Here is a 14,049-nt window from a genome sequence, read left to right as displayed (position 1 = left end):
GGCGTGGTGGTACGTGCCTGTAGTCCCAGCTGCAGCAGGGAGGCTGCAGCAGGAGAACTGCTTGAACCCAGGAGGCGGAGGTTGCAGTGAGCCGAGATTGCACCATTGCACTCCAGCCTGGCGACAGAGCAAGGCTCCATCTCAAAAACAAAACAAAACAAAACAAAAAAACTGTTGTATACAACAGAGGGGCTCATCTTTCCACTTTAGCTGTGGGGTCGATCAGGTCCTCCTGGCTTTCTAGCCTGCTTTCAGGCAGGCAGTCAGCCATCCAAGACAAGATTTTCTGGTTTTGAGAGGCATGGAGGATTTTTTTCTTCTTTTCTAATAGCTTTACTGAGATGTAATTTACATACCATAAAGTTCACCCATTTAAAGTATACAATTTAGAGGAGGTTTCTTTTATAGAGTTGTACAACCATCACCATAATTTAATTTTAGAATATTTTCATAATCTCCAAAAGAAACCTTGTACCCATTAGCAATCTCTCCCCACCCCTCCCCCAGATAACTGCTAACATGGAGGACTTTTAAAATTTGAATCCAAACAAGAAGAAATCTTTAGTACTCAATCACTTGACACAATTTCTTCATTTTAGAGAGGAGAACAGTGATGTTAGAGAAGGGTCATGATCTACAGGGGTGAGATGTGGCAGAACTGAGGTGGATCACAGTCTCTGATGTCTACAGCATAATGGCAGTGCTCTGACCTCTCTGCCACACAGTGTGACTATATGTGTCCCAGAATGTCTATACCTCTGGACTTTAAGCTAGTTGAGGGCAGAGGCTGTATTTTGCTCATTTGTCACCCCTTTCTGCCTGGGAGTACCAGCAGAGCAGTCACGTGTTAAGTGTGGTCTGTGTACTGGTACCAGATGGTGAACTTTGCTACCAGTTTTTGATGGGATAAGTACAAACAGTAAGTGTCTGGAAACTTTTATAGCAACTAGTCAGAGTAACTTTATGTCTGTTAGGAATTGATGACAAATTTGGGGCTACATTTTGTATGCCTTTAAAAATACACTTTTTCTTTTTTTTGAATCCAAGTTTCACTCTTGTCACCCAGGCCAGAGGGCAATAGCATGACCTCAGCTCACTGCGACCTCCACTTCTCAGATTCATGTGATTCTCCTGTCTCAGCCTCCCAAATAGCATCTGCCACCACACCCGGCTAATTTTTTGTATTTTTAGTAGAGATAGGGTTCACTATGTTGGCCAGGCTGGTCTTGAACTCCTCACCTCAGGTGATCTACCTGCCTCGGCCTCCCATAGTGCTGAAATTACAGGCGTGAGCCACTGTGCTCAGCCTTCCCCCATTTTTTAAAAACCTGTTTCAAGTACAACGTATAAAGAAAAGCACAATAAGTACGTAAGTATACAACTCAATTTTCACAAAATGAACACATCCACATAACCAGCATCTACAAAAAGAAATAACATGACAGCATCCCAGAGGTCCCCTCACGGCCCCTCTCAGTTACTACCCACCCTCTCGAGGTTAAGTACTACCCTGACTTCTTATGCCATTGATTAGTTTTCTCTATTCTGGACTTTGAATGCAGGCATACTATAAGTACTCTTCTATGTGTGGCTTGTGACCTGATGTGAGGTTTGTGTTGTAGTACAGAGCAAGAGTTCACTCAATCCCACTGTATGTTATTCTACTATGTGACCACCCCACAATTTATTCATCCATTCAGCTACTGATAAACATTTTAGAAATGCCAAAACCATCTTTCACGTTAAACATAAAGCCTGTTCTAGTCCTCTAAATCTTAATGATTTCCCTTTGGAGGATAAGTCCAGTCTCCTCAGCATAGCTTACATTAGTGACCTTCAATATCAGCTCTTGCTTTCCATTCTTGCCCTCTGATACCCTCCAGCTCTTCTGAACTACCTGCAATATTCTGAGTAAAGTATGCTGCTTCATACTCCATGCCTTTGAACATGCTGCTCCCTCTGCCTTCTTACCTCATCCACCTGGTACATTTGCATTCATCCCTGAAGACTTGGTGTGAACCCCATCTCCTATATCATGCTTGCCCTGCCCTCTTCAAGATTTAGAAAGTCTTTTCTTTGTGATCTCACAGCACCTTCTATAGATCTCCATTAATATACCAGATAGCAGTTCTTGGTTAAAATGCCTGGTTTTCTCACCGAACTGTGAGTTACTTAAGAGCAAAACCCATGTCTGGATCATCTTTATTTCCCTGATGCCTAGGGTAGGGCTTGTGGCAGCAGAGATGCTCAGTAACTGTTTGGTAAGAGAAGGAATGCTGGAGCTGGAAGGGGTCCTTGGTATCTTAACTTCTCTGTTTTACTGAGGAGGAGAAAGGATATGCCTAAAGGTGAAAGGACTTGTTGGTGGCAGAGCTGAAACATCTGATCCTTTACCCAGTGCTCATTCCCCATCTCTGTACTGCTGGCGAGAATCAGAGGGTGAAGCTTAAACACAGGACAGACAGCCTGAGGCAAAGCTGATTCCCCACACATCTGGCAGTGCCACCAGATGGACAGACAGTGAAGTGGAACAAGAAGCAGAGCTCTAAGTCTTGGGTCCTAGCAACAAGCTAAGAGGCTGTTAAAGGGGATGGCAGCACTGGAAAGGATCTTTGCCTCAGACAGGGATGGTGGGGAATTTAAGGACTCATTTGATGATGGCTGGTTAACACTGGTAACTGAGCGCAGACTTGGAGACAGGGGCAAGGAGGATTCACTAAAGTAGGTGAGAAGAAGGCTTAGGGAGGACCCGGGGAAAGTGTTAGGTTTCGTTAAAACCCAAGTGTTTCTGAAGTGACGATCACCAGTGACTGAAAAGGAAGTGGCATTGTGACTGTAAGTAAAAGAAAGATAGCTAGGCGGAGGTGGTTCATATGTGAAGCTCCAAAAAGTCAGACACATTAGGAAATTAAGAGTCAGGGGAAGGCATCAGCAAAGAGTAGACCAAAAAGTAAAGACACCACATCTCCCGAAAGAAAACCTCCAGTGGTTCTGGAGATTTATCAGTGAGTCCGATCCAAAACATACTAAACCATCTGCAGGGCACTGTAGCCAATGAGATGGAGACAAAAAAAGACACAGGCCTGGCCTTCACCTACCTTGGTCTAGTAAGTGAGACCCAAATCCAGAGAACAGGAAAGACTTCAGACGGAAGGTGGCATGAGGCTGGGGACTGATTGGTAAAAAGAACTCCACCAGCATGAGAAACAGTCTTAAAGGGAAAAGAGAGGCCAAATAGAGAGAGTAAAGGCACCAATGTGGGAACACAGTGTAGCTGGAGCATTAGGGCTCCAGTGGGGGGAAAAGGTAGGTGAGCGTCAGACTAGAGCAACTCTAAAACCAGTTAAAAACATCAGTATGGTTAGGATTTTTTTTTTTTTAAACGAGTGAGCACTGAGTGTTTCTGAAGTTAATAATAACAGATACTACATATAAAGTACCTACTCTGAAGAAGTACGTTATGTCCTAATCCTTACAACTCCTTAGGAGGTAGGTGGCACCACCCCCATTTCCAGATGAGGAAAAAGAACTTCAGAACAGTCAGTAATTTGCCCTGGATTGCAGAGCTATTAAATGGCAGGGCTGGTACTCAGATCCTGACTCCAGTATTCATGCTCTTACCCTGCAACCCATCTTAGCTGGGGCTTCTTTGTGGAAGCACATATGAAAACATATTTGACTAGTGATTTTCTCAATGCTTCCAAAGGGGTATGTGTGTGTGTGTGTGTATCTGTACACACACACACACACACACACACACACACACACACAGAACCATTTTAGATGCTTGGGAGAGAAGTTAATTCCTGTGCACAATGGATGCCTTCGAGCATGAGGGCTCAACTCTCTGGAGAAACCCTGGTCAAGAAAGACTGCCATGATTAGAGGTATGTTTTAGGAAGATGGCTCTGCCAGTTGATCACATCGCTGAGAGGACCTGGTTGCCAAAGCAACTTAACAGTCCTGGAAATACCAAGATGAGTCAGCTTCATGCACTTGAAGTAGGAGGCTCCAGCCACCTTCCCTGATCACTCCTCTTTCTAGTCCTACTGCCTTTTCCCTCCCTCCCTCCCTCTCTCCCTCCCTCTAACCATACCTGCATTCAAGTGCTAAAGCAGAGCCTTCCTGCTGATAAGCCATCAACACAGGCAAAAGCAGCTGGTTCAAAGGTAAAAAACACAGGGGTCTCTGTCTCAGGTTGGGAGTAGAAGACTGGCACTAGTTAATTCAAAAGCCTTCTGGAGAACTCTGGCAAACTCCTATTATCCTTCCTGATAAGGCTTAAGCAACCCCTCCTCTGGGAAGCTTTCTGTAACTGATTCCACCTCTCTGATTACCAGGCAGAAGAAAGCATTTCCCCCTGTTCATCCCCAGAGCCCCTTGTCCAGGCGCCTGCTAGAGCACCCACCCTACTATTATGGCTGTTTCCACAACTGTCTCCTCTGACAGTGTGAGAGCCTCTCAGGGTCAGTGATGGTTTGCCTGATCTGTCTTAGGATTCCCTGAGGCCCATGGTCTCTGAGATGGCAACTGGCTTGTCCAGGGTCACTTGACAAGGCTGAGATTTAAATCCAGGTCTGACTTCAAAGCTTGTGTTCTTTTTCACTATGCTACAGGGTCTCCCGAAGATGAAGTGATGTTAAGCAGTCTGTGTTAAGCTGTACAACGCTGTTCAAGTTCGGAGAAGGAAGTATCAGAGTAGACCAGATGACCAAGAGAGGCTTCCTAAGAGAGGGAGGCCTTGAAAAGTCTGAGGATTCAGATAAGAAAAGAGGCACTTTAGGCAGGATGGGAATGTTGTAGATAGAGACAGAATTAAGGGCCTTAAGGTAGGAGAAAAGGTTCCACACTGGGGAGGAATGGCATTAGAGCTGCCAGAATGAGAGCTGGATTTCTTTATACACATCACAATGATTACTACTTATAGCAGAGCATCTACCATGTACCTGCCAGGGGCTTTTGCAAAAATTACCACCAATCCTCATGCTATCCTTGTGAAATGGGTGTTATTTTAGATGTACGAAAACTGAGGCTTAGATAATTAAGGCAACATGTCCAGGGCAACCCAGCTAATAGGTGGGGGAGCTGGGATTCAAACCCAGGTTGGCCTGATTCCGAAGCCTGAGGTTCCCTTTCTATTACTCCACGTCACCACCTAATGGACCAGAGGGCTTTCCACATTATCAGCCTGATGCTTCTGCCTGAACCTCCTTCCAGCTCAAATGGGGACTTCTGGTCAGACAAAAAGCAAGAGCAGCTGACTCTTCCAGCTCTAACCCTCTAAGATCTAGGGACCCTAAATTATCCCTGAGGACTGAGTGATTCCAAGGAAACTGTTCTGTGTGGGCCTATGAGCACAGGCTGGCCTCTGTATTTAGACCTGCTTTGGATCTTGCAGAGAGAATCTCCCTTTGGTTATTGTGGCAAAGCTGGTAGCAAGTACAGCCTAAGAAAGCTGGATGTGGCCAGGTGGGGTGGCTCATGCCTGTAATCCCAGCACTTTGGGAGACCGAGGCTGGAGGATCACCTGAGGTTGGGAGTTCGAGATCAGCCTGACCAACATGGAGAAACCCTGCCTCTACTAAAAAGCACAAAATTAGCCAGGAGTGGTAGCACATGCCTATAATCCCAGCTACTAGGAAGGCTGAGGCAGGAGATCACTTGAACCTGGGAGGCGGAGGTTTCAGTGAGCTGAGATTGTGCCATTGCACTCTAGCCTAGGCAACAAGAGTGTAACTTCATATCAAAAAAAAAATAAAAGAAAGCTGGATAGGCAGGAAGGTAGGCTCCCTTGCCTTCCCTGAAACCCTTTGGAGAGGGTCAGTTGAGGTCAAAAGACTTTGAAAATATTACTGGCAACAGTCCCTAGAATGATAGAGCAGGATCCCGCCTCTCGGTTGGCTGGTCACACACACAGGCAGACCAAGGGAGGTCAAGGGGGAAGGGAGGTCAGAAGTTGGCAGCCTGCAGGCCCTGAGTGACGGCAACTTGTTCAGGGTTGGGAGGGAGAAATAGTGGGTGAATGGTTTTGGCCCTTGAGGCTGGGAGGCCAGGGCAGGGGGTGTAAATAGATGCTGGCTAAAAAGGCAGGTGGGAGAAATGCAAAGGTGGGGGCTAAGGGCATCTGTTCCAAGTTAACAGGCAGGAACCATGCCCCTACAACAGCTCAAAGGGACAGCCTTGGCCTGAGGGGCGAGGATGGAGCGAGTTTCATAAAAGGCTCTCGTCTTTTCATTTCAAAGGTGTTCGATTTAGAAGGCTAGGAAGAGGGGCTCCTTATAAAGTGAATTCTCTGTCTGGGGGCTGGGAGGAAGCAGAGAATGCAAACTACTGGACAATAGCTGGGAGTATTGATTGATTTTAAGGCATGGCAGAGAGAAAGTCCTTGGTGAACACTCCCATTCTCAGCTACAAATGTCTTGTCACAGAGCTTCCCAATGGACAAAGGAAGCAGCATTCTGCTTGGGGACATTTTCTAAATCTCTGCTTCTGAGAGCAGCAAGTTCTCCCTCCAAAAGCATCAGTCATCCCAAGTACTGCTGCCACATCCACAGACAGTCCTGCCCTTCAGTGGCTGTGCCCCAGACCAAAGCATATTCTGGCTGCTCTGGGGCAGACTTGGGGGTACAGGCCACGTCTGGGTTTTAAGCCAGCGTGGCTGACGGTAAGTGGCAAGATTAGGTGTTTGTTTCTAAGAAGTCCCCAGAAGCCAATCAGAAGATGATATGGGGATGCTGGGCCTGTGGAGGCAAAGGCTCTGGGACTGAAAGAACTTGCTTTGAAGACTGGTTTTGAAAAAGTGATTAGGTAGTAAAAGACAGTTGGCATAAGTTACAGAGAAGAACACAGCTCATTAAAAAGATGTTTCAACCACAGCCAGCCACGGTGGCTCACACCTATAATCCCAACACTTCGGGAGGTTGAGAAGGGCAGATCACCTGAGGTGGGGAGTTTGAGACCAGCCTGACTAAAAATACAAAAGTAGCCGGGCATGGTGGTACATGCCTGTAATCCCAGCTACTAGGGAGCTGAGGCAGAATTGTTTGAACCCGGGAGGCGAAGGTTGTGGTGAGCTGAGATGGCGCCATTGCACTCCAGCCTGGGTGACAAGAGTGAAATTCTGTCTCAAAAAAAAAAAAAAAAAGTTTCAACCAGTCAGAGACGAAGTAAAATGGGCTTAACTACCTGGGGAAGAAGCAGGGGGGTTCCTTCTGTCTCTGACCAAATTAAAAAAAAAATGTCAGCTAGCTAGCTGTGGAGAGAGTTCTGCTTTCAGAGAGGCAGGCAATCATCAGAGTGGCCCAGAGACCTCTGAAGACCCTTCAACTTCTCAGATTCTATGAAGAATGATCCCAACAAAGAAGACCGTGGGATCTAGCCTCAAGAGAGGATTCCCTGGCCCCCCAAAAGTGGCAGAAGGGGCATGAACAGGTAGTCATGTGCCATGCAGTGCATGTGTCACTCAGGGGCCTGTGCCCCACACATCCTGGCAAGATGCTTCCCACCCTATCCCAAGGAGAGGCTGGAGTGGGACATGGGGAAGTGGGAGAGAAAGTGACTGGGATGTGTCTGGCAGGTAACACTACCAGACCTGGACAGGACTTGCCCAGCCTGAGTCTGGGGATGCCTTATATTGTCCTTCCAATTAACTGATTTTCTCCCAAGGGAGGGTATTCATTATTCAACAAATATTCATTGAGTGCTTACTAAGCGCCAAGTAAGATGCTGCGAACACTTGAACAAGTCAGTCACGGTTCTTGCCTTTTAGAAGAACAAGTTAGGGAGAAGGCTATTTAACAATTTCAGGTTGTGACATGTGTTATGACAGAAAAGCATAGGGCGCCATGCCCCAGAGTAATGGAAGGGGCCTGAGACTCAGATGGGACCAAGGAGGATGTCTTTGCCACCTGGGTTAGCAGGGATTTAAAGAGCCTCTCCTTTGTTTCATTAGCTCTGCTTTGGAGGTCACAGAGGAGAAGAGAGAACACTTTTAGGGATAGAACAATCAAGAAAACTCTCACAGTATATGCAGACAGGCAGGATGGCATGGTGTATCACACACACAGGTAGGCAGAGAACACACATCAGCCACAGGAGGGCAAACCACCTGAGTGCATGCCACTCTCAGCAAGTACTCTCCAGCTGCTCTCGAGGCATTTCTAGCTCTGGGAGGATAATGGGGCTCTGGGGAAGTATGTTATTTCCAGAATAAAGAGGCTGCCAAGTACTCTCTCCCCACTGCCAAACCTCACCCCACCCATCTTCCACCTCTGCTCTCACCTCCATCAAGCAGCTCCTTGACAGTGCGGTAGTCATCAGCAAGGACAGCGTAGTGTAGGGCTGTGCAGCCCTTGAAGCTGGCACGGTTGTTCAGCCTGTTGTTGAAGTCATCCTCTCGGGTGACCAGGACTGGGGAGACAGTAACACAAATCCTTCCATTAGCAATGAGCATGAGCCACCAATCTCACCTGTTTTCTCTTGGCATTTTAATTCATTCACTCACGCATCTACCTACTTACTAAACATAAAATGGCACCTACTATGTTCCTGGCCATCTGTGCTGGGTAAGAAGAGACAAAACAGAGGCTAGTTAGTTCCACAATGTTTACTGACATCTGTTATGTGTTAGGATTCATCCTGGGGACAGGAAATACATCAGATAAGGTCCCTGACCTAACTGAGGAGGGAGGCAGACAATAACCAAATGTTTATAGAACTGTTTGAGATAAATGTTCTGTTAGAGGTATAGAGGTTAATGTACTAGAACGCCAGAGGAGAGTTTAGCTTAACCTGGGCATGAAGAGAGGATCCCAGAAGATAGGAGTCTTAAAGGATGAAGAGAAGTTATGCAGGTGAAGAAAGCAGGCTGGGGCAGGATAAGGGAAGAGTAGGGCAGAAGACAGAGGCCGTTTTAGCAGAAGATTAATATACCTCTCTGCTCTGAAAATGTTTACATTCTGGTAAGAAATTAGTTTTAATTTTTTAAAACGTACAAAAATATAAAAGCAATTAAAATTTTAAAATCACAGAAAAGTTCAAAATATAAAAGGGACCAAGATCTTAGTGACTGAGAAACTACATGTTAGATTTTGATATATGTTCTTCCAAGATTTTGTGCGCACATGTGTGTGTGTATCCCCTACAAAATTGGAATTTACTGTACATGCAATCTTGTAAACTGCACTTTTACCCTTAATAATCACCTATAAGAAAAAAAAAATAAAAAAACAAAAAAAGACAATAAAAAATTACCTATAAACATTAAATTTTTTAAAATACTTTTTAACTTTCTACCCAAATCAAAAGGAGACCTATAAACATTTTTTTGAAAGACGAATATGCATTTAATGTGGTCAAAGAACCAAAATCCTCTAGGCTCACTCTAGTGCTAATATTTGTGATTCTCTTACTCTGATTTGATATAAAATAATCTAAAACTAGTCCATCATTTTTCCAAAACTCTCTGGGTTGGGTGACCCCACACATCCTGTTTACCCACGGGGTCCTGGTTTGTATCTGTTGTTATAGACAGTTCTAGTTTGGACAATAAATTAGAATGTTACCCCACCTCTGGGGCCTTCCCTTGGGAAATGAGACCCCACAGAGCACTCTCTCCCCTGCTCAGGCAATGGAGCTTCTTTCTACCCCATGTGGAAGTTAACCAGGCAACTGGAAGGAGAAGCCTGGATGTCCTGGTCCCAGCCTTGGCTCTTATTCCATCCTGTTTTCCTATTTAGGTGAAGGTGCAAACACAGTCTCTTGCATTCCCTCCTGAGCTGAGTTTGTAGGGGTCGAATTTGGGTCCTGACTACCTGTATTCCTCTTCTCCCCAAGTCTATAGCATAGGGTCTACAGAGGACAGGCTCTTACTTCTCACTGGATAAAGAGGTACACTCAGGCAAGAGATGACTTTACTTACATAATCAAAAGCACCAGACAATTTCCGAACCATTCTTTTTCAAGTGGTCTTGGAATGGAGTCTATGCTTCTACCCCTCCTGCAATACTGAACATCCTGTATAAAGTTCTAAAAGCCAGAAGAGTGTCATGCCGCTTCCTAATACTAATATATTTATTTATTTTTATTTTTATTTTTTTGAGATGGAGTCTTAATCTGATGCCCAGGCTGGAGTACAGTGGCACGATCTGGCTCACAACAGACTCCACTTGGGTTCAAGCGATTCTCTGCCTTAGCCTCCTGAGTAGCTGGGATTACAGGTGCCTGCCACCACACCTGGCTAATTTTTCTATTTTTAGTAGAGAAGGGGTTTCACCATGTTGACCAGGCTGGTCTTGAACTCCTGACCTCAAGTGATCCGCCTGCCTCAGCCTCTCAAAGTGTTGGGATTACGAGTGTGAGCCACTGCACCCAGCCATACATTTACTGACCTACTGTATGCCTCACATGGTCACTTTATACAATTAATCTTATTTAATTCTCATAAGTACCTTACATAGTAGGTAATTATTATTCCCATTTTATAGATGAGGAAACTGAGGCTTAGAGGTCACATAGCTAATAAGTGGTTGTCCTTATACTTTCTCACATATCATAATGTCACCCTCATTTTCCAAATGAGGAAATCAGAGACCAAGAAAGAAGTAGAACCCAGATGTCCTGGTCCCAGCCTTGACTCTTATTCCATCCTGTTTTCCTGTTTGGGTGAAGGTGCAAACACACTCTGCAGAACTTGCCCTTAAGAAAATGGCCTGAGGTTTATAGCTGGCACTCAGATAAGCTAGTGTGGGTGGAAGCATTTCAAATGTTTGGCCAAAATAAAGTTGGTGGAGTGTGCTGGAGAACAGACAACACTTTCTTGTGGTTTATGAAATCAATGGTCAATGAGCCTTCTACTCCTGATATGGGCTCTCCAGACTGATGACCCGCCTGCCCCCGCCCCAGGAGTGTTATCTGACCTTTCCTGAAGCAGGAAGAACAGAAGTTAAAAGGCCTCTAACATACAAGTCCCATGTGCAATGGCATCTACACTTTTCCCATCAGAGAGCCCTTTAGGACCTCAATCAGAGATTACTAGCCCTTAGACACAGTCTTATCAAATCATGCTAGGTGATCTTATTTCCAGCCCACTGCAGATTAGGAGAAGGAAATAAGAAGGCCAGGGAGGATGCTATAGAACCAAGCAGATTGATTACAATCAAGCACTGGCCAGGCAGGCAGGGGAAAGAACAGGACAATGAAAAGCTGAAAAAGGAATTCAGGGCACAGCACCTCAAAAGCCCCTAAGGGCATCACTGAACTGCCACATAGGACATTAACTGCTGGATATAATGATGAACCTGACGAAAAGTGATAGTTGGCTCAAGAAAAGCAAGAAAGGTGTAATCCATTTTACAAAGAAAACACATCATTCATTCAACAAACAACATTTAATGAGCACCAATGCAGGGTGGTAGTTCCTGGAGATATAATAAAAAATAAGACACAGTTCCCGACTTTCAGAAGCTAACAACCTAATGCAAGAATCAGACTACCGAGCAGACAAATGATAATATAATTTCACACATGCAATGACAGAGCTATACACAGGTTGCTTACCATAAACAGCAGATGAACTCAAGGAACACAGCTGGGGCTATTTTGGTGCAAATGTCAGGAGAGTGCCAGTGTCATGGCCCAGCTAATAAGGAATGTCCAGAGGAGGCACGCTATTCACCAGTCTCATCACTCATCATCGTCTTTCTAATGCTCTTTCTTGCCTCTGAGCTTTTGTAAATACTATTCCACTGCCTGGAACATTCCCCTCTCCCATGCCTTCAGTTGGCTAACTCCAATATACTGTTAGGCCTCTGATTAGCAGTCACTTTCTCCAGTGATTCCTCCTATGTTTGAGGTAGTTATTGCTCCTAAGAGCTCCCCTAGCACCTTAGGCAATTCCCAATTCTAGTATTTATTACATTCTATTGCAAGCACCTGCTTACTTGACTACGCTTCCCAACTGGACAAAAAAAATTCAATGAGGACAGGAAGTGTGACTACCTTCTCCAGTGCCCAGCAGTGTATGGCCGTAAGTGCTTGACAAATACTTGCTGAATCAACAAATAAATATGTCAAACATAAACGAGGCCCTAATATTATCTTTGGTTTTGGAATAATAAAAATAAAAGTAATACCAGTCAACTGTATTTTGTGGGGGCAGGAGAGTATGACTGTTAAAGAGCTGAACTCTGACGTCAGACCACTTATGTTTGAGTCTCAGTTCTGAACTTACTGACTGTGTAATCTTGAGCAATTTACCTAACCTCTCTGTGGCAGATTCCTTCATCCGTATGTGGAAATAATAACAGTAATGCCTTCATGGGATGTTGTAAGGATTAAATGAGACACTATGAATAAAGGAGCTAGGTACAGTACCTAGCATATAGTACCTCTCATTAACAGTTATTATCTCATTTTGGGCTTCCAAAAGTATATTTTCTTTCTTTTTTTTTTTTTTTTGAGATGGAGTTTCGCTCTTGTTACCCAGGCTGGAGTGCAATGGCGCGATCTCGGCTCACCGCAACCTCCGCCTCCTGGGCTCAGGCAATTCTCCTGCCTCAGCCTCCTAAGTAGCTGGGATTACAGGCATGCACCACCACGCCCAGCTAGTTTTTTGTATTTTTAGTAGAGACAGGGTTTCACCATGTTGACCAGGATGGTCTCGATCTTTCGACCTCATGATCCACCCGCCTTGGCCTCCCAAAGTGCTGGGATTACAGGCTTGAGCCACCGCGCCCGGCCAGTATATTTTCTTTGTGAAAAAAGGTTTCATCTGGGGAATCCTGCATATACTTTTCCTCTCAGAAAGGCACAGTGAGGCGGGCACAGTGGCTCACGCCTGTAATCCCAACACTTTGGGAGGCCACGGCAGGTAGATCGCTTGAGCTTAGAAGTTTGAGCTTGGACAACATAGTGAACACTATCTCTACAAAAAATACAAAAATTAGCTGGGCATGGTAGCACATGCCTGTAGTCCCAACTACTGGGGAGGCTGAGGTGGTAGGATCACTTAAGCCAGGGAGGCAGAGATGGCAGTGAGCAGAGATCATGCAACTGTACTCTAGCTTGGACAACGGAGCCAGACCCTGTCTTAAGAAGGAAAGGCTGGGCACGGTGGCTCAAGCCTGTAACCCCAGCACTTTGGGAGGCCAAGGCGGGTGGATCACGAGGTCAAGAGATCGAGACCATCCTGGTCAACATGGTGAAACTCCATCTCTACTAAAAATACAAAAAATTAGCTGGGCATGGTGGCATGTGCCTGTAATCCCAGCTACTAAGGAGGCTGAGGCAGGAGAATTGCCTGACCCTAGGAGGTAGAGGTTGCGGTGAGCCGAGATCGTGCCATTGCATTCCAGCCTGGGTAACAAGGGCGAAACTCTGTCTCAAAAAAAAAAAAAAAAAAGAAAGAAAGAAAGAAAAAGAAGGAAGGAAGAAAGGGAGGGAGAGAGGGCACAGTGAGCATGAGAAAAGAGTTCTGAGTTAAGAGCCATCTGTTTCATTGGGTGTCACTCAGCAGTTTCTTGTTTGACAGCCGAACATTTGTTAAAATCCTGCAGTGGTCTCTAAATAACAAAAGCTTTATTTACTGCTCACTTCTGCAGGGTAAGGAAATCCTAGCTTTGAGTTCACCTCTGGTCTCTACTGGCCACTCCCAGGAGCCAGTGCCATCTAATGTCATGGAATGTGTAGCAGTGCCCTTGCCTTTAAAGATGTGAACATGTTTACATGAGAGGGAACCTCTGTGACTAATAAGACAAATAAGAGAATAACCCGTTATGTTTGTACAATGTTTTAAAGTGTAGGAAGCACTTCAAGGCAATCATTCCCTCATCCTCATGACAATCCATATAGGGCAGAGAGGTCAAGTACTATCATCATTACTGAACAGATGAGGAAACACAGGCTTAAAGAGGTTAGGTGGCCTGCTCAACTTGCAATGCTGGTCAGTGGTAGGCTAGGACTATACTCTAAGCCTGAGTAGCTACAAGGCCTCTGCTCTAGCTTCTGTACTGTGCAGCTTCTGCCAAAGCCCTCAGGCCCAAGACTTATATA

At 45.3% G+C, this 14,049-nt stretch overlaps 1 protein-coding gene across 3 annotated transcripts in view; it reads right to left on the bottom strand.

The window, feature by feature from the left end:
• The window catches only part of CLPB (ClpB family mitochondrial disaggregase), a 275,007-nt gene that overhangs the window by 83,916 nt on the left and 177,042 nt on the right, over positions 1-14,049 (bottom strand). For all 3 annotated transcript variants that reach the window (XM_074400970.1, XM_003923422.4, XM_003923421.4), the window contains one exon: positions 8,281-8,409. In XM_074400970.1, coding sequence (XP_074257071.1) covers positions 8,281-8,409 — 129 coding nt within the window. The remainder of the gene's footprint in view (positions 1-8,280; positions 8,410-14,049) is intronic.

Source organism: Saimiri boliviensis, chromosome 6, assembly GCF_048565385.1.
Source record: "Saimiri boliviensis isolate mSaiBol1 chromosome 6, mSaiBol1.pri, whole genome shotgun sequence".
Lineage (NCBI taxonomy): Eukaryota > Metazoa > Chordata > Mammalia > Primates > Cebidae > Saimiri > Saimiri boliviensis.
This window is presented reverse-complemented; position numbering and strand designations above follow the sequence as displayed.